We start from the raw sequence: 25,156 nt of genomic DNA, 5'->3' as shown, positions 1-25,156 counted from the left end.
ATACAGAATACCACAGCAAAAGCAAGGTTCCTGTGACGAGAACTAATCAAACTTAATCCTTCCTCAGAAACAGGTAATGCCACTATCTTGAAAAACTGCTTCTGACCCACACAAATATGCTTATATCCATTTTTTAGTGTAATTCTGGCTTATCTGTATAGTGTGAATATTGTCCTGAAATCTTAGTATCAACCATAAATAAAGAAGTTTGTATCTCAATATTTTAAGAGAAATGCTGACAATTATAGGAATTAAGGACTTTAATCCGTTCAAGGAGAACATTTTACAAAATAATACAAAAGCCTTTTTTTTAAACTAAGACCAATAAATCATTTAACTAGACCTTTCAATTGTAATTCTACTCCAGGTATGCTGAGTGTCACTATTTAATCCAGAGTCCTGCCTGGTGACCCTTCTTAAACAAACCTATGTTCATGAATTCAACTGGATTTTCCATATGACCCAATGCTTTGAGTTTGGTTTCAAGAAGAAAGAAGAATATTTTTACTGGAAAAACCTAAACTCTCACCAGCTACTGATTTAAGATTATTATTCACTTAAAAAAAACTGTGGTAGTAATTAGGGCATATTGACTACCATCAACATACATTTTACAGGAATCTTAATGACATTCCCCATTCCATGGTTGCAGAAAGAGGAATAAAAAACAAAATACGGTTTTCATAAAGCAGTTGTATGAAATGGCAGCCAGAAATGAAAGCCAAAATACAATATGATGATGGAAATCTACAGGTGATTATACAGCATGCTACAAATATGGGCCCAACAGCTAAGCTTCTCATGCCAGATAAAACACCAAGGCAGACTTGAGAAGACCAGAAGAATGGATGATGAATAAGTCACTGAGATGGTCCTTTTCTTAATCTTTTCTCACTCACCTTTATCTGCTAGACAGAAGAGAGAGAAAATTATGAGGCATAAAAATAGGATTGATTTTTATCTTTGACAACTTTCAAAAAGATAACCAACCTGCTTTTAGGGGTTGTTCCGTTTTTCTAAGTCTTATACATGGTCAGTTATCCTTAGTTAGCCAGTAATAGGAGAGAACCATGATGACAAATTCTCTCACTGAAACTCACTCCTAGGGCCACTCATAATCTCTGAACATTAGCTTCAAGGCTTAACTGTCCATTAGTAATGACATCCATTAATGATCACCTTTGCATAAGATTAGAACTAACACTGTAACAGCCCTCTCCACATATCTTCAGAAACATGACACCAAATACTCTTCACTGAATACACATCTTTTCATAACATTTGAATTGTGAGCCATATTAAAACATTACCTGTAAGATTAGAATTTTAAAATATACCAATTTTACTTAAATCAAATTTCAAGGGCACCTGGGTGGCTCAGTCAGTTAAGTGTCTGACTCTTGATTTTGGCTCAGGTCATGATCTCAAGGTTTATGGGATGGAGCCCTGTGTCTAGCTCAGCACTAACAGTACAGAGCCTGCTTGAGATTCTCTCTCCCTCTCTCTCTCTCTCTCTCTCCCTCTCTCTCTCTCTCTCTGCCCCTCCCAGCTCCTACATGCACACACTCTCTCTCTCAAAATAAACAAACATTTTAATTAATTAAATTTGATTTAAATTGTTTAAGTATAAATTCTCAGTGTTAGAGAAAGTATATCATGTGTGAGTTAATTGAATTCATTTTTAAATAATTAAACCCAAACTTATTTCTATTACCAGAGGAATATGATCTATTCAACATACACAAATAATGACCAGTCGAAAAAGTAGAAGCAATTCTTTAATTTCTGCCTTAGCCCCCGCCCCAGTAAAAAGATTAAAGAATTCCTCATCTAAGATCACCTGAAACACTCATTTGGTAGAGTAGAGGGAAACAAATACTCCTTCCACAATTTTCCCCCAAAGACAACACTTCCTACTTTCCAGTCTCAAATGACAAAAGTAATCTGTTTGAATTAAAAGGATGAGTTTGAGGGTACTAAAAATACACTACATAAGCCACCAAATAGTATCTTATTTATGTTAGTCTTACTGTTAGCTCTCATGAAAAGCCATAGTTTATGGGTCATTTTTCCAAACTGACACATTTTAAGACTATAAAAATATCCCTACATTAAAAATGTGTGATGTATACTTTGGGGAGAAATAATGTATATAATCTGATGCAATAGAAAAGTTGGCTTTCAATTATGATGCTGACTGGATTTAGTCTTCTTCAGCCATTGGGACTCAGGATTCCTAAATAAAGCATGGTGCTTTGATGAGTCACATTTGCAGCACAATCACTACACTCATCCCCACCTAATACACTGTAACACATTTTCCCCTCCCAGATCTGGCCATAGTTATTTCACAAGGAAAAAAAAAAAAGAACTGATTAAAAGGAAACAGGACAGACAGTGAGTAAGCCATGAACAACTGCCCAAAGAGCTGTAAAAATCCTGGCAGAATCATTTCCATGTGTTTCAATTAAAGTTGCCATGAGAGGTGGAAAATGAACTAGAGAGAATATTGATAAAGTTGTATCCATTCCCTCCCTTTTGTAAGTATAGTTAGAAGCCAAAGAATAAAAAGTACAATTATTGGAGATCTTGCAAAGTATTCACATAGGAAAACATTTGGAATGTATCCAATGAAAACATTCTGATTTATAATTCCATCAGCCAATCAGAGAATATTTTTGAAAAGCACTTTATATGCATTTTTAATATACACAGAAAAAATGCTAAGGGTTTATAAACAGTAGTTCTCTTTCAAGGATGGGATGACAGATTACATTTTTTTAATCCTTCTTGTGTGTTAATTATAGATTTGTTCTAGACAATTTAGAAATGACTTGTAATAAGGAAAAAAAACAAATTTAGTACAAACGACTAGGCAGTTAAATATACAGAGGAAAATGTGATAAATAACATTTACAGTTTTAGCAATTTTTTTCTAATTATAGTAAATTTTTCTACAGAATGATTTCCTCCATTAAGAAGTGTTTATATAAAAATAAAAAATAAAAGTTCAAAAAATAAATAAATAAAAAATAAAAAGAATATGACCCAATTAAAAAAAAAAAAAGAAGTGTTTATAGGTTGAATTGTGCCCCACAAAATTTCTTATGTTGAAATCCTAATTCCCAGCACCTCAGAATGTGACCTTATTTGGAAACAGGGTGACTGCAGATATAATTAGTAAGATGAGATCACTGGGGTGAGCCCTAATCCAATATGACCACTGTCCTTATAAAAAGAGAAAATTTGGATACAGAGACACACACAGGGAGGATGCCTGTGAAGACAAAGGCAGAGATAGAGCTAACACATCTACAAGCCAAGGAACACCAAAGATGCCAAGCAACCAACCAAAAGCTCAGGGAGAGGAATGGAAGAGATTCTCCCTCACAGTTTTTGGAAGGAACCAACTTTGTTGACACCTTGATCTTTGACTACTACCTCCTGAGCTGTGAGACAGCCAATTTCTGCTGTTCAAGCCACCCAGGTTGCAGTACACTGTTACAGCAGCCCTAACAAACTAACACAAAAGGTTTCAAAGCACACCACAGGAAGACATTACACTTTGACCACACACAAATAGTTTTGTCATAACTATTGGTCTTCTGGTAGATAGTGCTTGCAAAATCAATCCTCCTTCCATATGCTCCTCCTCCCCCCTGTCCATTGCTACATTTAGGGAAGGCTACATAACTAAGTTTTCTCCTTTGGAATATGAGAAGTAACATACACCACATTCAGGCTTTAAGACTGGGGCACACCCCCTTCATACTCTTCCTCTTTCTCCCAGCTCACATTTGAACATGGCACTCACCCAGATCAACCACAAAGATGAGATCCATGCCCTAAGGAGTAGCAGAGCTACTTCTTAGAAGGAATGTGAGTCTTTAACTGACAGCATGGGACAGAGCCACCCATGAAGCAGGAATATGCTCCTTACAATGTCACATGAAAGTAAAGGAAATAACTCTGTTCTTTAAGCCACTAAATTATTGGGTTTCTCTGCAATACCACGTTAGTCTTTTGCTCTAAGAGAGCATCAGGGGAAATAAAATATTCCTAACACATGCAGTAAAAGAGCATATAGAAAACCAGGTAAATCTCTGAAACAATAAATGTGACTCTATAGGAGAAATTTAAGTATAAACTGCTACAGCTCCAAATCTGAAACAATGTATGTGATGATCTTAGTAGTCGTTAAGCTACAATTGAAAACCTTTGAGGGAATCTGCCAATCCTTATTCTTAAAGGTTTTTTTTTTTCTTAATGATATTTTAAATTTATTTTTAATTTCAAATATTTTCATGAGAATAGATTTAGTATATGATTTTACATATATTTTAATGGTACAACAACAACAACAACAAAGTGACATATAAAAGTCTCATACTCCTCCAATCTCCTCTCTAGGGAAAGCCAGAATAAAGATAGGAAGGTAGCCTTCCAGACTTAGAGGTTATAAAATAATAAGCGTGGTCAAGTTTTAAAATCAACTCAAGAGAGGTTTTAATTTGGGTTTGTGATACACACCTAGAGTGAAAACCAAAACATATTTTAATAATAAGCATATGGAGCCTTCATATCTGCCTTACTCTGAGAAAAGAAAATTAATTTCCCACAGATGCTAATGACCAGCAATGTGGCCTATTTCTTGTTCTTAAATTCTTCCAAAATGCCATTATGTGAAACTGAAATACGTGTGAAACTAGAAGCAAGTTCTTGGAGAACAATTCCATACTTCTCCATTACTTCATTCTACTATAGATGAACCATAGTGTCTACTTCTGTCTGGTCAAAACACTGAAAAGTACTCTTCTGGAATTTGGGGTGTTTGCCTTTTATTAAGTTACAGGTTTTTTTCCCGAGGGTATTTATCCAAATCCTGTATGGACACTTATCAGGAAGACACGCTATTGAACTAAAGAAGAAAATGAAGAGATGTAAATTACTCCCATTTAGTTATTCAGGACCTCATTAACCTGTGACCAAGGATGGAATCTATGATTCCAATTCGTGGTTTGGTGGACGCACACATGTTCCTGGATTCAAACATGTGTTTCTGTTTAAACTGCTGGAATGTATATATGGCTCCACAAAGAGTGATAAATATTAGCAAATCTTCTAAGAATGAAGGTCCTTTATGACCACATACACCGTGTTTTGATTCAGCTTTTAAAATGTCTCAGTCACACAAAGCTGAACAATCTGCTTTTTCCATCTATCCACAAGTTAAAGAACAATGAAATAAAATCCTTCCACAGATCACATCTATCTGCACCTTCTCAGTCAACCCAAGGCAGATCTGTCATTTTTGCTATGTGTCTTCTTTGTTCTTCCTCACGGCAAGCCTGCCTTAGGTAAAAGGCAGGGCAGGGCATTCTGAAATGCTCAGGTACTGATATGTTGGATATTAATCACTAAGAGATAATGCCAAGTAAGGAGCTTCCGGTATAGTACAGAAACTTCAACAGCCTGAGCCTAAAGAAGGGCTGGAAAACTATTTCTGCCAGCACAGCATTTTTAAATTTTAAAAATTTAACTCCCTTTTGAAAAGGGCCCCCCCATTCAAATAAGGAACTTCATCATATAGGATATTATATCTCACCATGAACTATGAATTCCTCAGATGTCCTGTGTGCAAGCCAAAGGTCTGAAGTGTGAATGCCACAAGAATCCTTCCACCCCTGGTTAGCCTTCTTACATTGTGTTTCTCTGCCTAGAATGCCTTCCCAAGCCTACCTCATCTCAGGAACCCAAGAAGTCCTTTCTCATCTTCTAAAGTCCCAGTCAAGTGTTTAACCCTCTATAGCCCCAGACTCTCCTGCTATTTATATGAATATTGTCAGACACCAGACTAATTTCTTTAAGGCAGAGACTATGCCTTGTTCGTTTTAGTCTCTTTTGTGTGTGGAATAAAGCAAGTAGTAAATAAATACTTTCAGAATGAAGAAATGCCAACACAAGCATCGGCTCTGAAAATATTTGCTTACATATTCCTGGAAGAGAATGCAAAAGTTAGCAAACAAAACATGTAGCTCACACAGAAGCAAGAGAATAAAGAGGCCATAAAAGGCCACATCTGGTTACACACAGGTTGATTTTTCCAAAGGCTGACGACCCTCCCCAGCGTTATTTAACTTCATCTATACTTGCTGCTTTATTTCACTCCAGGACACCTGTATATTTGTTTCTACATACATGCTTTCTGAATCCCAACAACAAAGACACAAATATAATAAATCCAAATAAATGAAAGAAGAACATGCACTTGAGTCAATTTCTTTGAAAGGACAGACATCTTCCCTTATATAAAGCACTTATTTTAAAACAGAGCTGACTAGAAATAATCAACTGCTATTCATAGTTTCCCTTATTCCTTTTTCAGTCAGGTCCATTCTCATTTCCCTTTGTTATATATGACTAGCCAGACTGGCTTCACTGAAACTCAGAACTCTCAGAAGACAGGGACAGATTGAATATGGTTACCAAGAGTGAGCAAGCAGGTCTAAAGGTGCATCTTTTGTCGATTATATTATCCCACCTGTGGTCATGCTTACTGGAAATGAGGAAAGCTGTGAGGGATTCCTCTCCATGTCTCAGGTCAGGTATGTATAGGGGTAAAAAGAAATAGGGGGCAGCAGAGAAAGAATATAATCAGGACAGCCCACCCGGCAGCCTTCATTGCCTCTTTGCCTCCAAGCAAAAATGTCCTTAGATTTGCTCAGGAGGAGCAAGAAGTTAGAATGGTTATGTCCCAAAGAGCATCTCACCCTTTCTTTCCCCTAAACGTCTCCAGCTGTCTCGTGAAAATCTATTCCCCTTCATATGGAAGGGGAGTTTTTAGGAGTTTTGAGTATAGCCACTGCAACATGCTGATTTCTCCTTAATTATCACCAAGGCAGGAGTACAAAGCAACTTACCTTCTGAAAAAAGTCTTCCCCACTTTTGCCTTTTCCTTCAGCAGCAGCTGTAAATAAAAACATACACATTTAAAATAGTTTCTTTTTCAATCTCTGTATTCAAAAACCTCTCAAGTATCAGGTATGAGAATACAAAAGTAAGCAAGATGCCATTCTTGCTCAGTGACTGCCAGAACAGACTTCATTTCTGATGCAAAGCTGGTAAAAAACAAAACACTAATCCAATCAATTATACATCTTTAGATAATTTCACACTTTTTTTTTTTTTTTTTTTTTTGGTCTGAAAGATTCAGGTCTCTCTTTTCACACATTGATGATTATAATCTCATCCTTTCATAGTTAAGGAACTACATGAAGAAATGCAACTACCAATATAACCAACTATAGTGCTCTAAGCACTTCCTTTTTGTTCTATGCTTTGCAGAGACTATATAATCTACTTGGGTTTCAGCTGGCATCATACTACTTCAATTCACACTTTAATTCACATTTATAAGATAAAGACAAAACAATATGAGGATTAAATAGTAATAATGAAGGTCACAGACAACAATAAAACTTCATGGGAGATTAATTAAAAGGTCATTACATTTGAACAAATTGTTTTTATATGTAAATGGTAGCCTATAAATACATGAGAAACCCGGTTTTCTACATTCGAAAGTCTTACAACTCTGTGAACCTTTTTTTTTAAAGTTTATTTATTTTAAGAGAGAGAATGTGTGTGTGAACAGGGGAGGGGCAGAGAGAGAAGAGAGAGAGAATTCCAAGCAGGTTCTGTGCTGTCAGTGCAGAGCCGGATGTGGGGCTCAATCTCACAAATGTTGAGATCATGACCCGAGCCAAAATCAAGAGTCAGATGCTTAACTGACTGAGCCACCCAGGCACCCGATGTGAACCTTTTTTTAAATCTGTAGAGAGGAGTAGGCAATTTGACTAAAAGGAAAGAGGGACCAAAGAGACAAAAGCGCCTTGCTCACAATAGCCTCAAATTGCATCTTTCAGAAGGCAAACACCAAACGGGTCTCAAATTCAGGTGCAGGGTGGAATAGTGGTTAACTGGAGAAGCCACTGGCCAAGACAAGGAAACAAGCTGGAGCAAGAACTCTTAGGCAATGAAACCTGGAAGACCATGGTACCCCAAACACTTACTGGTCAACACTATCAAGGGGCACTGCATGTACATGCATATACATGCATGTATGTGTGTCCAGGACACTTATAAAATTATTGAAGACTCTTGTGTGTCAACTATACTTCAATTTAAAAAATTATTAATGACCCAAGAAATGTGGCAGGTGATTCTGTTAAGTGGAAGACTCAAAACTCAAATAAATTCCCTCAAAAAAAAATAGCAAGTACTAAAATATAAATTTTTTCACCAATTTTAATCTCACAGTTAAAGACACCTTCTACAGTCTTGCAAAATGTGTATTTTTATCCACATGTTTGCATCCAAAAAACAATTCAGAGTACATGTTTCTGTGATTTCCAAAGACATTCTGAATAAATGTATGACAACAAGAGCTAAAAAGAAATAAAAAATTTAAAACTGTATTCTAATGGTAGGCTAAACAATAGCCTCTCAAAGATAGTCATGTCCTAATGCCTGGAACCTCTGAATATGTTACTTTAAGTGGCCAAAGGGATTTTGCAGGTGTGATCAAATTACATTAAATTATCTTGAGACAGGGAGATAATCCTCAATTACCCAGGTGGGCCGCATGTCATCATATGGGGTTCATTGTAAGAGGGAAGCAGGAAGGTCAGAATTCAAGAAGGCAATGTGACAACAGAAGCAAAGGGAGGGCAGGACATGTAACAAAGAAAGGAGAGGTCAGAGGAGAAAGGCATTATAGATGCTATACTGCTGGCTTTGAAGATGAAGAAAGGGGCCACAAGCTAAGGAACATAGGTGGCCTCTAGAAGCTGGGAAAGGCAAGGAAATGGATTCTCCCCTGGAGCCTCCAGGAGGAGCATGGCCCTGCCAACACCTTGGTATATCCCAATGAAACCCATTTGAGACTTTGGACCTCTGGAACTGTAAGATAATAAATTTACGTTATAAACCATTATACTTGTGATAATTTGTTACAGAAGCAAAAAAACAAACACACACACACACACAAACAAAACAAACCTAATACATAATGCCAATACTATTTTTACTTTCTGCACAAGTACCATACTTTCTACAGCATGAACTGAGCAAAGACATGTGAGCATTTCAAGCACACATTTTCACAAATACATTCTTGGTAGTTAACTCTACAAATTATGATTTCTACTCTCTAATCTGGAAATATGTCAATATTAATAAAACTTTTAAAAATACAAAAAGCAAATTTGAACCAAAAAAGCAAAGCTCATACTTTCCAAATAAACTGGAAAATGTGGCTGACTGTAGCTAAAGGGACAACCTAGGCAAGATAAAAATGACAGTGCCCAAACCTAATGACACAAACCTAATAACAAGTGCCTTGGGGGAACTTCAACTCAGCCATCTCTTAGGCTGCCTTTATCTCTAAAGCAAAAAAAAAAAAAAAAAAAATTGAAGGGGCCCTACTCGATAACAAAATTGCTTGGCAATGAAAATTGCACAGCAGGGCACAAAGATGTGAGAAAATTCTAGTGACACCAAGGAAACTCTTCTTTGAAAAGAAACTTTAGAATCAAAGATATTTCCAAAAGCCTATCAAGCAAGAAAGATTCACCCACAGGGAACTCCTTCACAACTTATAATTCATCACTTTAAATTTCATATTACAATTATAGTTCATTACAGACATTTCCTTTAGGGCATTTATTTTGCTCATGATAAACTCATTATGTCACAACCTTTAAATCCCCCTTCATTTGAAGTCCAGCTAAATAGACTTCATAGAATGGCCTTTCAATCCCTGGATGAATAAAAAAATGGAGGCGGTGGGATTTCCTTAGGCTCAAATTATAACTATGTTCCAGAAAAATATCTAAAATTTAACAGAAACCTGCACATTTAACCACCTTACTATTTCCAGGGGAAGAGGAGGCAGGGATACTCATTAGCACCAAAAATACTCATACCAAAATTCTTTGGCCTTTTTCATTCCAAGTGTTTATGTATAAAAAACTCCAAATCTGAGACAGATTTTCCCCTAAATCTAGAGTAATGTCCATTCCTGAAGCCCACAATTACCCTAATAAAAAGACTCTGGTTGGATACTTAATGAGATCACTGTCTTAGGTATAAACCATGGTTAGTCCCAGTCATTGGCACGTTACAGTGACTATTCCTTATCTCATTTCCGGGTTGCTGGGTCTCCTGAAGGACTTTTACTGACCCCATGCAAGCAAAGCTGCCATGGTTAATATGTTCATTTTAGAGATGCAGAAAAGAACAAAAAGAAGTTCACTCTTTCATTCCATAAATATTTAAGTCCTGTGCTGGTGAATCAACATTGGCAAGGCCCTGACATTCAACTTACGATCTTGGCCTATATTTTCACAGCCTCCCACTAGTGAGATAAAGCCAAAATCAAAATTTAATTTTAGTGACAACTTTCCCAAATATCTTTTCACAATCACAACTCTATCCAAACTAAACTTATTAGAAATTTAACTTAGCTGTTCTCATTTGGGACAATGTACTAAAAAGCTACTCATTTTACTCTTAAATCCAACACTACAGCTGGGCAGCTACTGCCAGGCCTGAAGAGTGAAGGGTGCTTCTAGGAAGACCATCTAAGAACTAGATTGTAAGAAAAACATGAGATATGATAATATCTTGACTCAATGGTTGTCTTTCATTATGGTTGGAGGGGCAAATGTTGCCTGTGTGAAATGAGCCAAGACATACTTGATGTCACAGCATTCCTTGATCTTTGAAGTCTAATTCTATTCTGTGGTATAACAGTTCTACTGAGTCCTCACACTCTTACACACTGATACACTCCTACCTTTTATATTCCATAGTAACAGGAATACACACATAATGACTTAGCAGGCTTTTCCTAATGTCTTTATAACAGACTTCTGCCTGATGTTCCAAAATGTAATCATTTGATTGTAAAATCCCTGGACTATACTTGCCAATGAAAGCAGTTGTCTTTATTTTCATGACATAGAATTCCAGGAATAAATTACTTCAATACTACTGAAACATAGCTTCATAGATCGTGCAGGTAAAGCATTTCACATTTTAAGCTGAACAATTCATTTTTATGTTTATTATAATTTCTCCAATGTTTTGCCATATTTTATTTGATATTTTTGCTTCACAAGAAATATGGGATGGCAAAAGCCATAGCCAATAAAAATAGCAAAAGTTGAAACAGGTGTAAACTATTATACTCCCCCAAACTACAGGGCAAGTCTAGTTAATTACTGAATTAAAGGGTGGGGAGGGGGTAAGCTCGATTTGAAATTCTTTGTAGGGCATATGGAAACTTATTTAAATATCCTTTTCACTCTGAAATGCTTTTCCATTATAACATCTGATGCTTTCTGGAGTCAAATCTAAAAACACAAGGACTAAAAACAGTATGGAGTATCTTTAAACACTCCCGTGATAGGCAATGGGTTTTTCCCTTAACCCTGTGGAAACTGAGCCAAAAAAAAAGTTCAAATTATAAAATAAATGAGAAATAATACTTCAAATTTATAAAGATTCAAGGCATTCCTCCCTTTTTCTTAACACAAACCAACTGTAGCATATTTGCAACTAAGAAGGCTGTTGTATGTTAAGGTCACCTGAAAGATAAATGTAACCATGTAGGTAGCCTCATTCTCCCACAAAAATACTTCACTAAAATTTCAAAACATTCACTTATTATATCAACTTAATCAATATGCTTAAAGAGCTTTGCCAGATACTTTATTCTATATAACACAGTTTTCAGAAAACTTCCATGACAATTGGGCCAACTTCACTGAAAGAGGAATCACAAAAAGATGTAGAAGATGCAGTTGCTATATACTCCCAGAAAACTTTACATGCATGATTCATATCTAACACTCTAGAGTGGCATAAAAAGTTCTGAGAATTGATTGAAGAAATAGACATTAAGCTTATTTTTAAAGTTTCTTTAATTCTCAAAGTCATTCAAATACCCTAGTCAACCAAAACACTCCAAGTTTAAACATCAGTAATGAATAGTGTCTTCTGAATGTTGTATATCACATTAAGAATGAGGAATTTCAGGCCTCATCTTTCCTAAAACTCCCTACCTGCTTTCAGAGTCCACAATTAACAAATCAAACTCACCTGCTCTAAAGACAAAACAAAACAAACAAACAAAAAACACATGTAGGCCTGTTAAGAAAAGGTAAACAGTCGAAAATAATTTTTTTTCTCAAAACAGTGGCTGGTAATTTGAGGACAGTTTTCTTCAATGTTCTTCTTAAATACTGGAGGGTTTTTTTGTCAGGGTTTTTTGCAGTTAAAAATTCCCACGTTTAGGAGAGATGGGACAAAGATGGTAGCAGAGCAGGAGGTCCCTATGCTTACCTTGTTCCAAAAATTCAACTAGGTAACTTTTAAATCATGCTAAATCCCCCACAAATCAACCTGAAGACTGTCAGAAAAAACTCCACAACACAAGGTAGAGAAGAGGCCACATCAAAGAGCACATGCAGCACACATTAGAGATATTCCTTGAAGCACAAGGCCCTTGGGAACAGGAGATACAACACTACAGGGCGCTACAGGACCTCTCTGTCATAAGGTTATTACCTTCAAGAGTAGGATACATGGCTGAATTTTCTAACACAGAGAAGCAGGCCCAGAGACTTAGACAAAATGAGAGAAAGATGAATTTGTCCCAAATAAAAGAATAGAACAAGGCCACGGCCAGAGATCTAAGTGAAATAGATATAAGTAATATGCGTGATAAAGAATTTAAAGTAATGATTACAAAGATACTCACTGGACTTGAGAAAAGAGTAGAAGAAATGAGTGAAACACTTAACACAAAGATAAGGACTAACACAGCACAATAAACGAAATCAGATACACTCGTGATAAAATAAACAGCAGTCTGGAAGAAGTAGAGGAAAAAATCCAATGACCTAGAAGACAGAGTAATGGAAAGTTATCCAGATAAACTAAAGAGAGAAAAAAGAATTATGCAAAATTAGAGTAGACATAGGGAACACAATGATTTCATCAAAAGTAGTAACATTCATATTACAGGAGTCCTTGAGGAAGAATAGAGTGAAAACAGGGAAGAAAATTTATTTGAAGAAATAATAGGTGAAAACCACCCTAATCTGAGGAAGGAAATATATCCAGATCCAGGAAGCACAGAGAACACCCAACAAAATCAACAAAAACAGATCCACACCAAGACATATTATAATTAAAAAGGCAAAATATAGTGATAAAGAAAAAATTTTTTTTTAATTTTAGAGAAAGAATGCTCAAATGGAAGAGAGAGGCAGAGGGAAAGAGAGAGAGAATCTTAAGCAAGCTCCAAACCCAGAGCAGAGCCTGACACAGGGCTTAATTCCACAACCCTGGGATCATGACCCAAGCCAAAATCAAGAGTTGGAAGCTCAACTGACTGAGCCACCCAGGTGCCCCCTAAGAAAAAAATAATTTTAAAGCAGCAAGACAAAAGAAGATAGTAACTTACAAGGGAAAACCAATAAAGCTATCAGTGGCTTTTTCTGCAGAACCTTTCCAAGGCAGAAGGGAGTGGCATAATATATTCAAAGTGCTGAACTAGAACAATCTGCAGCCAAGAATACTCTATCCAGCAAGGCTATCATTCAGAACAGAGGAAGAGATAAAGAGTTTACCAGACAAACAAAAAATAAAGGAATTTGTGACCACTAAGCCAGCCCTGTAAGAAATACCAAAGAGAACTCTGCGAGAAAAAAGGAAAGACCAAAAGTGAAAGTATGAAGGTAACAAACAAAAAAGCAGTAAAAATGAGTATTCCTTTTTTTTTATTTAAAAAAAAATTTAATGTTTATTCATTTTTGAGAGACAGAGCATGAGTGGGGGAGGGACAGAGAAAGAGGGACATAATCTGAAGCAGGCTCCAGGCTCTGAGATGTCAGCACAGAGCCCAACATGGGGCTTGAACTCACGAACTATGAGATCATGAGCTGAGCCGAAGTTGGATGCTTAACTGACTGAGCCACCCAGGTGCCCCTAAAAATGAGTATTTCTATAAAAAGTCAGTTAAGGTACTCACAAAATAAAAGAAAGAAAAATATGACAATATATACCTAAATGTAGGGAGGAGAAGAGTAAAGAATGGATTCAAATTTAAATGACCATCAATTTCATATATACTGCTATCTGCAGATGTTATATGCAAACTTAATGGTAACCATAAATCAAAAATCACTAATATATATGTAAGAAATAAAGAAAAAGAAATCCATATATCTTACTAATGAAAACCAGCAAACCAGGAAAGAGAAAGACAAGAAAGAAACCAAGAAAATCTTTAGAAACAATCACAAAAGAAATAATACAATAGCAATAAATACTTACCAATAATTAAATGGACTAAATAATAATAAATAAATAATTAAATGGACTAAATGCTCCCATCAAAAGACATAGGGTGACAGAATTGGTTAAAAAAAAAAAAAAAACAAGATCCATCTATATGCTGCCTACAAGATACTTATTTTAGACCTAACACCTTCAGATTGAAAGTGAGGGGATAGAGAAACATTTATCATACAAATAGAGGTCAAAAGAAACCCAAACTCACAATATTCACATCAAGCTAGACTTTAAAACAAAGACTAGAATAATAGAAAAAGAAGGGCACCATATAGTAATAAATGGGGCAATCCAACAAGAACACATAACAAATGTAAATATTAATGCACCCAAAACATATAAAATAGTTAGTAACAAACATAGAGGACTTTAACACCTCATTTACAACAATAGATCATCTAAAGAGAAAATAAACAAGGAAACAATGGATTTGAACGACACACTGGACCAGAATGATTTAACAGATAAACTCAGAAATTTCCATTCTAAAATAGCAGAATACACATTCTTTTTGAGTGCACATGGACATTCTCCAGAATAGATCGTAGGCCAGCCACAAAACCAGCCTCAACAAATTAAAAAAAGATCGAAGTCACATCATGCATTTTTTTCTGACCACAAGGCTATGATACTAGAAGTCAACTACAAGAAAAATCTGGAAAGACCACAAATACATGGAGATAAAATAACATGCTACTAAACAATGAACGAGTCAACCAGTAAATAAAAAAACAAATAAAGTACATGGAAACAAATGAACATGAACCACAATGGTTCAAAATCTTTGGGATGTAGCAAAAGTCATTCTAAGAGGGAAGTTTATAGCAATACAGGTTTACATCAAGATGCAAGAAAAATTTCAAACAATCTAACCTTACATGTAAAAGAGCTAGAAAAAGAACAAACAAAACCTAAAATCAACAGAAGAAAGGAAATAATCAAGATTAGAGCAGAAATAAATGATATACAAACTAAAAACACACTAGATCAATGAAATGAGGAACTGATTCATTGGAAAAATCAATAAAATTGATAAACTGCTAGCCAAACTTCTCAAAAACAAAAGAGAAAGGGCCCAAATAAATAAAATCATAAATGACAGAGAAGAAGTAACAACAAACACTACAGAAATACAAATAACAATAAGGGAATATTATGCCAACAAATTGGACAACCTGGAAGAAATGCATAAATTCCTAAAAACTTATAACCTACCAAAACTGAAACAGGAAGAAAGAGAAAAATTTAAACAGACCCATAACCAGCAAAGAAATTGAATCAGTAATTTAAAAAACTCCTAATAAACAAAAGTCCAGGACCAGATGGCTTCACAGGCAAATTCTACAAAACATTTAAAGAAGAGTCAACATTCTTCTCAAACTGTCCCAAAAAATAGAAAAGGAAGAAAAACTTCCAAATTCATTCTATAAGGCTAGTATTACTGACACCAAAACCAGATAAAGACACCACAAAAGAATTATTGCCCAATATCTCTGATCACCATATATGCAAAAATCCTTAACAAAATTCTACCAAGCTGGATCTAGCATGCATTAAAAAATTCATTCACCCTGGGGCACTGGGGTGGCTCACTCAGTTGAGCGTCTGACTCTTGATTTCAGTTCAGGTCATGATCTCATGGTTCATTAGATCAAGCCCTGTGTCAAGCTTTGTGCTGACAGCGTGGAGCCTGCTTGGCTCTCTCCCCCTCTCTCTGCCCTTCCTTGTATGTTTGCTCACTCTCTCAAAGTAAATAAATAAAACTTAAAAAAAAAAAATTCATTCACCATGATCAAGTGGGATTTATTCCCAGGTTGCAAAGGTGGTTCAATATTTACAAATCAATCAATGTGATACATAATATCAATCAAAGAAAGGATAAGAACAATATGATCATTTCAATAGATGCAGAAAAAGCATTTGACAAAGTACAACATCCATTCATGATAAAAGCCCCCAACAAAGTAGGTTTAGAGGGACTATACCTCAACATAATAAAGACCATCTATGAAAAACCTACAGCTAACATCATCCTTAATGAGGAAATACTGACAAAAGAAGGATGTCCACTCTCACCACTTTTATTCAAGATACTACTGGAAATCCTAGCCACAGAAATCAGACAACAAAAAGAAAATAAAAGTCATCCAAATCAGTAGGGAAAAAGTAAAACTTTCACTATTTGCAGATGACATGATACTATATATAGAAAACCTGAAAGACTCCACCAAAAAACTGCTAGAAGTAAACAAATTGAATAGTCACAAGATACGAAATCAATGTACAGATATCTATTGCATTTGTATGCACTAAAAATGAAGAAGAGAAATTACAAATCCCATTTACAATTGCACCAAAAATAAGATACCTACAGATAAACCTAACCAAAGAGGTGGAAGAACAGTACTCTGAAAACTAGAAAACATCGATGAAAGAAACTGAAGATGACACAAAGGAATGGAAAGCCATTCCGTGCTCGTGCATTGGAAAAACAAATATTGTTAAATGTCTATACTACCCAAAGCAATCCACACATTTAATGAAATCTCTGTCAAAATATCAACAGCATTTTTCACAGAACTAGGGCAAACAATCCTAAAATCTGTATGGAAAGGCAAAAGACCCTGAATAGCCAAAGCTTGATAAAGCAAAGCAAAGCTGGAGGCATTACAATTCCAGACTTCAAGTTGTATTACAAAGCTGTAGTAATCAAAATAGTACAGTACTAACACAAAAATAGACATATAGATCAATAGAACAAAATAGAAAACCCAGAAATAAGCTAACAACTATATTAATAGTTGTTATTAATTAATCTTCATCAAAACAGGAAAGAATATCCAAAGGAAAGAGACTGTCTCCTCAACAAACTATTTTGGGGAAACTGGTCAGTTACATACAAAAGAATGAAACTGGACCACTTTCTTACACCATACCCAAAAATAAATTCAAAATGGATTAAATACCTAAATATAAGACCCAAAACCATAAAAATCCTAGAAGAGAGCACAGTCAGTAACTTATTTGACATCAGCTATAGCAACTTGTTTCTAGATAGGTCCCCTGAGGCAAAGGAAATTAAAGCAAAACTAAATTATTGGGACTACATCAAAATAAAAAGCTTCTGCATAGTGAAGGAAACAATCAGCAAAACTAAAAGGCAACCTATGAAATGGAAGACATAATTTGCAAACAACATATCTGATAAAGGGTTAGTATCCAAAATATATAAAGAACGTACAAAACTCAACACCCAAGGAACAAATAATCCAATTAAAAAATGGGCAGCACATATGAACATACATCTCTCCAAAGAAAACATCCAGATGGCCAAAAGACACATGAAAAGATGTTCATCATCACTTACCATCAGGGAAATGAAAATCAAAACTACAATGAGATATCATCTTATACCTGTCAGAAGGGCTAAAATCAACAACACAAGAAACAAGAGGCATTGGTAAGGATGTGAGGAAAGGGGAACCCTTCTGCATTGTTGGTGGAAATGTAAACTGGTGCAGCCACTGCAGAAAATAGGATGGAGGTTCCTCAAAAAGTTAAAAATAGGACTCTTGTGGAATCTAGCAGTCAAAATACTGGGTATTTACCCAAAGAATACAAAAACAGTAGTTCAAAGGGATACATGCACCCTGATGTATTATATAGCAGCATTATTTACAAAAGCGAAGTTATGGAAGCGGCCCAAGTGTCCATCAATTCAAGAATGGGTAAAGCAGATGCAGTGTATATACAGATACAATGGAATATTACTCAGCCATCTAAAAGAATGAAATCTTGCCATTTGCAATGATACAGATAGAGCTAAAGTATATTATGCTAAGCAAAATAAGTCAGAGAAAGACAAATACCATATGATTTCACTCATATGTGGAATTTAAGAAACAAAAAAAAAAGGCAAAGGGGGAAAAAGAGAAAGACAAAGAAAGACTCTTACCTATAGAGACGAAACTGATGGCTACCAGAGGGGAGGTGAGTAGGGGGATGGGGGAAATACGTGATGAGTATTAAGGAATGCACTTGTAATGAGCACCGGGTGATGTATGGAACTGTTGTATCCCTATATTATACAACTGAAACTAATATAACACCGTATTTTAACTAACTGGAATTAACATAAAAACTTACACAAAAATCCCCACCTTTAAAAATGCAATAAATTATTTTTAAGGAGACTATAAGACAGGATGTACAAAATTACCTCAATTCTATATCAAAACTGCATGCATATGCATAGAATGTACATGCTAGGGGAAAAAAGACAAGGATAAACATCAAAATATTAAAAATCATTATTTGAGTGGTGGAATTACTAGGTCATTTATCACTTTCACCTCTGTATTTTTCAGAATGCCTTTAAACAGCTTGAACTTCTTGGGGCACCTGGGTGGCTCAGTTGGTTGAGCATCTGACTTTGGCTCAGGTCATAATCCCACAGTTTGTGGGTTCAAGCCCCACATCAGGCTCTGTGCTGACAGCTCAGAGCCTAGAGACTACTTCAGATTCTGTGTCTCCCCCTCCACCCTCCCCTGCTCACACTCTGTGTCTGTCTCTCAAAAATAAATAAACAAAAAAATTTTAATAGCTTGAACTTTTTAATTATGCAAATAAATCAAGTAAAATATTTGAGATCCTTCTTCCTGTTTGTGAGTGAACCAAGGTTGCACTGGTTTGTCACAGCATCATTTTCAGCCCACAAGGTATAAACAATCTGGCAAAAGTCTGAAGGTCAAATATGGATATAAGCTACCTAAGGGATGGAATGACTAAAGCAATTCCAGAGATGAATAATGGACAATGAAATCATACCAAAGATAGACTATCATAGGCCTTAATTAACCTACCACTTTCTAGATTGAAATACTGATTCTGTGAAATTCTCAGTGGAAGACTTTTAACAACTTATGCCACATTAAGAAACTTCACAGCTGAAAACCCTAAACAATCCAATACCTGGAAAACATCTGTGATTCACATCCAACTATAGTTCTAGCCTCAAGAAAGAGATACTCTCTGAAATGCATGAACCAAAAAGAGAAAAATCTATGTATACATTTCTAATTATAGACTGCTTAAAAGAAGGCCACTTTTACTGGAATGTCACATCAAATGAAACATGAAATAAAACAGACAACACCTTATTAATTTACCACATTCTAAAATGGCTCAATAGCTAAGACTACGAGAGCAAAGAGAGGGGATCGTCTATAATTATTTGGGCCAAGAGCATGAGCCATTATTGGAACTACACCAATAATCCAATACATCCTGTGAGACCTTTTTTTAAAAATTTCATTTACCACCAAATATTCAACCAGTCTAACAGGAATGACAAAGACAATGTTGGAGGTTGGGGGGCAGTCCTAATCTATTCTAACAATGGGACTGCTGTTGCCTCTTTAAGGTTTACATCTATTAACCCCAACAATTAACTCCTCTGTAGAAGTACACTTCTCACAATGCAGACTGCACAGGATTTTTTCACATGTTGAATCTGAGGGCAGTAAAGCTTTGCCTTCATTCCAGTGCTGGGGAAAATCTAAGACAGTGGTGGCCCTGCCATACTTAGGATACAGCAGCAGCCTCAAGCAAAGGCCAACACTCTCTAGTCTATAGGCTTTTAGTTTCAGAAAGCATCTACTGCTATCAAGTGCAGGAAAACAAATATTCACAAAAATCTGAGAAAATCTAAATTACATTATTCATTGCTTCAAGCAACTTTTAATTTGAACTCTTCAAGCAACTCTGGCTAAGAGTTTACTCAGACTTCAAATTTATTGACCTGACAATGAAGACTTCCTTGTGGACTGATGACCCTAACATACGTCAACATAATCTCAGTCCAACTGATTAACAGAAACTTTGGTAATGTCAAATGTTTTCCTTTTAGGCTCTATTTCTTCTTACATAAGAAATTCCTGAAGCACCATTTAGTCTGGCCTGGGTCATAAACACTATTTGACAACTTTGAGTATTTACATATTAGGGTTTTTCTAAATCAACACTCTTCTAGCTTTATCAAAAGCTAAAGCATGTTCATGGCCTTTATACAGTTTAATGGAATTATGAAAACTTAATACACCACAGTAGGCTTATGCTGGTCTTCCCAGAGAGCTGCACCATCCAAAACAATAGCCACATGCCACTTGTGGCTATTGAGCACTTCAGATATTGGTAATCTGAATCCAGATGTGCTGTAAAAGTAAAAAAACACATTGGATTTCAAAGACTTAGTACAGAAAAAAAGTAAAAATCTCACTAATGTTTGCCTTATATATTGAAATGATACCATTTTTACATACGAGGTTAGAGAAAACTATTATTAAAATTAATCTCAACTTTTTCTTTTTCATGTGGTTATAAAATTTTAAGTTACATTTGTAATTCACATTATATTTCCATTATACAATGCTACTACAGGGGATAATAACTTACTTAGCTATTACCCAAAGATGACTGAAAAAGGTTCAATAGAGAACACAGTATGACAGGCTACAAAGAGTATTTTCAAACAGCAGGAGTCAGCAGCTTATAATCCAACCTGTACCTGTCTTAACCTCCTGTAAACATTTTGAGGAAGGAAAAGATTGGTTAGTATGTTGGGGGTGAGGGAGTGGAGAGAGGGTTAAAGAATTAGAGTAGTTTGAATAAAATACGTAACATTAATAACCATTTCCTTAATATCTAGCTTTGGCCCAACCCAAAACCATGAAACTCTTTAAGAGTTTATGTAGATGGTTATTTAATGGAATGAAGTTTATATTTCTTTTGTGTTTGTAATAACATGGCACTGGGGCAAGCCAACTTGTTTTAAATCAGAACCAAATGTGTTCCAGGCATGCTTACAATTCAGTATGTGCAAAACTCTATGAAAGGGCAGCCTGTTTTTCTATTCTCCTTACCAATGTGTGAGGGTTAGGAGGGCACAAAGATAACACTGGCTTTCATCGGGGATACCCCAATTCATCTTAAAGCTAAAAAACTCATTTATTGATTCATTTAAACAAAACTTACTTAGCACCTGAGGCATATAAAGAGGAGATTAAAAATTGTAGAGTCAGAGAAACCTGGGTTCAACTCTAGGTTTGCCAATTTACTAATGGGATAACCCCAAGCACATGATTTAGCCTCCCTAAGGCTCTGTTTTCATCTTGAAAAATGTGTAAATAAGCACTCTTTAAGCATTTGATAAATGGAAGCCATCAACCTTGACCTCAAAGAACTTACAGTCTCACTCAACTATAAATTCTCTAAAATGTTAAACATTACATGAGAGTCACAGATAAAAAGAAAACTCAAAGAATAAACATGGTAAGAAGCTTCAGAGCTGATTGCTTAGCATGGGAAAAGACTAAAACATGGGAAATGGGGAATGTGAATTCCGGGCAGAGAGAATATTGTGAATACCCATGTCTGTTTGTCTACTCAAAGCACTGAAACAGCACCTGTTCCTAGAAGGGGCCACAGGTCAGGACAGCAGAGAGAAAGGGGAGCTCTCCAGGGACTGGAGACATGAATACTTCAGGTTGGCTCACACTGATTCTTTACAAGGGTAAGCACCACTCCTCAGAGAAGCGTTTGGAAACACATAACGTGTTGTTGTCACAGGATGGGGGCTGGGGACAGTGGTGCAGACATTTAGTGTCTAGGGCTGGGGCAGTCAAAAAGAGTCTAGCTCAATGAAGAACTGTCCCATCCATCATGGCAATACCACTAGTTGAGCATTACTAATAGGGTGTTTCTTTTAACAATATCCTTTCTTCAGGCAATGATTTTCCAAATAATATGTATCTATTCACTTCTTTCTACACTGTCAATGAACTACCAAATGAACAATTAGCATGATCCTTCCATACTCTTTTAGGTTGTCAATAAATTTAACTAGATCACAAAATTTATCTTTTTCATCAGATGTTCCCACAAGCACAAATAAGACAAAGCTGCTTAAGCAAACATACCAATTGGATAAGGATTATCTATTATTCCAGCAAACTGAAGGCAAACGAACTTGAAGATATGGTGGGAGAAAGGGATGCTCATGAAAAAAAATCACACTCCTGGGGTGTCTGAGGGACTCAGTCGGTTAAGCATCCAACTCTTGGTTTCAGCTCAGGTCATGATCTCACAGTTCATCAGTTTGAGCCCCGCATCAGGCTCTGTGCTGACAGCACCGAGCCTGCTTGGTATTCTCTCTTCCCCTCTCTCTCTGCCCCACTAACCCTGCCCATCTCTCAAAATAAATAAATAAACTTAAAAAAAAAGAAAAATCATATCCTTGTACCCACCCACAGATCCCACCAAATCTTAATCTTTGTGGGAGTCCAAGAATCTGCATTCTTGTAAACATACCAGAAAATTCTTACACAGTTAAGTATCAAAGCATCGTGATGTCACTGAAATCACATGGTGACAATGCCACACAATTTACCTTAACCCCAGGACCACAGAGAAATACAATTACTTTGAGGCAGGTAAAACGTTTAAATACAACAACACAACTTATATAACGTTACATCAACTGTACATATATATCTACATAAATATGACAACATAAATCACTGTACACATTAGAGTCATGACATTGCTCTCGGTACTCCACATAATTCAAAACAACCTAGAAAAGCTGACTTTCAGGCTTAACCAAAGTATGACAGAAGCAGTAACTGACTCACATTTATTATTAAAACTGTTTTCTTCCTTTCCTAAACTTGCTCTACTCAAAGCCGGTTGAGCCAAGACTGCCTCACACTGCATGTCATTAGAAGAGGTCTGAAGTCACATAAAAATGCTCAACATCACTCATAATCAGGGAAATACAAATCAAAACCACAATGAGATACCACCTCACACCTGTCAGAATGCCTAACAACTCAAGCGACAACAGATGTTGGCGAGGATGCAGAAAAAGAGGATCTCTTTTGCACTGTTGGTGGGAATGCAAGCTGGTGTAGCCACTCTGGAAAACAGTATGGAGGTTCCTCAAAAAATTAAAAATAGAACTACCCTATTACCCACCAATTGCACCATTAGGTATTTATCCAAGGGATACAGGTATGCTGTTTCGAAGGGGCACATGCACCCCAATGTTTATAGCAGTACTATCAACAATAGCCAAAGTATGGAAAGAGCCCAAATGTCCATCAATGGATGAATGGATAAATAAGATGCAGTATGTATATACAATGGAGTATTACTTGGCAATCAAAAAGAATCCAATCTCGCCATTCGCAACTACATGAATGGAACTAGAAGGTATTACGCTAACCAAAATTAGTCAGATAACGACAAATATCATATGATTTCACGCATATGAGGGCTTTAAGATACAAAACAGATGAACATAAGGGAAGGGAAGCAAAAATAATATAAAAACAGGGAGGGAACAAAACATAAGAGACTCTTAAATATAGAGAACAGAGGGTTACTGGAGGGTTGTGGGAGGGGGGATGGGCTAAATGGGTAAGAGGCACTAAGCAATCTAGTCCTGAAATCACTGTTGCACTATATGCTAACTAACTTGGATATAAATTTAAAAAATTAATTAAATAAAAATTTTTAAAAAAAGAAGAGGTCTGAAGTGCTAAGACAATCAGCAGATATCCAGCAGTCCTGAAAGACTTATTTCTCCACTCAAGAGGACCAAGTCTATAATCTACAGGCTTAAGGAATGAGTGCTAATATGCAAAAGAAGGCAGCAAAGGTACTCATTGAGAAGGGATCTGACCTACAATCCTACTGGGTCCTGCTTCCATAGCTACCTGCACAACTCAACCTTCTGTAAAATGTGGCTCTGCATAACCAAGTTACTACCGATCAAGGCATCCTCATTCAGAAGGTCTAGGAAACATTTAGGGGAGCTCTTATTTCTTAAACTCAGCAGTTTGCTGCTGATAAATCACAAGTCTACTTTTATGAAATTAAACAAATTCCCTCCTCTCAAAACATTTAATTTGAAATAAATATAGACTCTTTGAGGGCCAACCCATCAATTCTCATCTCTGAAAAGAATCATTTGTTTTTGTTGAAGCTGATCAAAATCTAACATCTGATTATGATTTATTTCATTTAAAATCCTTGGTTTATTAACATGAATTCATTTTTCATCAGTAGGCAGAATCCACCTTTAAATGTGGTTTTCATCTCAAACAATGCTAGAAGAGTAATTTTAAGGTAATAGTCTTTGGCCTAGGATAAAAGTTGTAACAGACACTATTACCTCAATTTCCTTTCATAAAATATATGCGTATATTTATGATGCAAACACAGTGGTCACATTCTAAGCCATAGCTTTATTCTTATTCCCAGAATTTTAGCTTTGGTTAAAGAGTCATATTCTATCTCAATTGAAATAAATCTGCTATAACAGCATAGTGGCCTGTATGTATTCATTTTCTTAAACAGTTCTATCTTTTCAGCTGTTTTTTGTGCTCTGTTTACTTTGGAAAGTTTAACCTTATTTTTCTTAAGTTCAAGAAACTGAAATGTCTTAGGCCTAGATTATTCACCAGTCTCAAAACATTCAAGGCTTTCTAAAAAGGTAATGACAGTTGGCAATGTTCTATCAAGTTCTGAATGCACATGCTTGAGGTACCTATCCTGAAATATACAGTGTAAAAACTCTCTAGAATATCTTCCTGATTTTGCTAAACAAGTTCAGGTTAATTTCAGAAATATTTGAAAAAATCTTCTGCTCCTTAATGGGTCAGATACAATA

General features: G+C 36.0%; 1 protein-coding gene across 3 annotated transcripts in view; it reads right to left on the bottom strand.

Moving 5' to 3' along the window:
* Positions 1–25,156, bottom strand: part of BICC1 (BicC family RNA binding protein 1) — a 291,648-nt gene that overhangs the window by 181,250 nt on the left and 85,242 nt on the right. For all 3 annotated transcript variants that reach the window (XM_049645089.1, XM_049645086.1, XM_049645088.1), the window contains exon 2: positions 6,921–6,967. Coding sequence is in view for 1 of the 3 variants with exons in the window: in XM_049645086.1 (XP_049501043.1) it covers positions 6,921–6,967 (47 nt within the window). In the remaining 2 variants the exon portion in view is untranslated. The remainder of the gene's footprint in view (positions 1–6,920; positions 6,968–25,156) is intronic.

The sequence above is a fragment of the Panthera uncia genome, chromosome D2 (genome assembly GCF_023721935.1).
Source record: "Panthera uncia isolate 11264 chromosome D2, Puncia_PCG_1.0, whole genome shotgun sequence".
NCBI lineage: Eukaryota > Metazoa > Chordata > Mammalia > Carnivora > Felidae > Panthera > Panthera uncia.
Note: the sequence above shows the minus strand (reverse complement) of the source record. Positions and strands in the feature narration are given on the sequence as shown.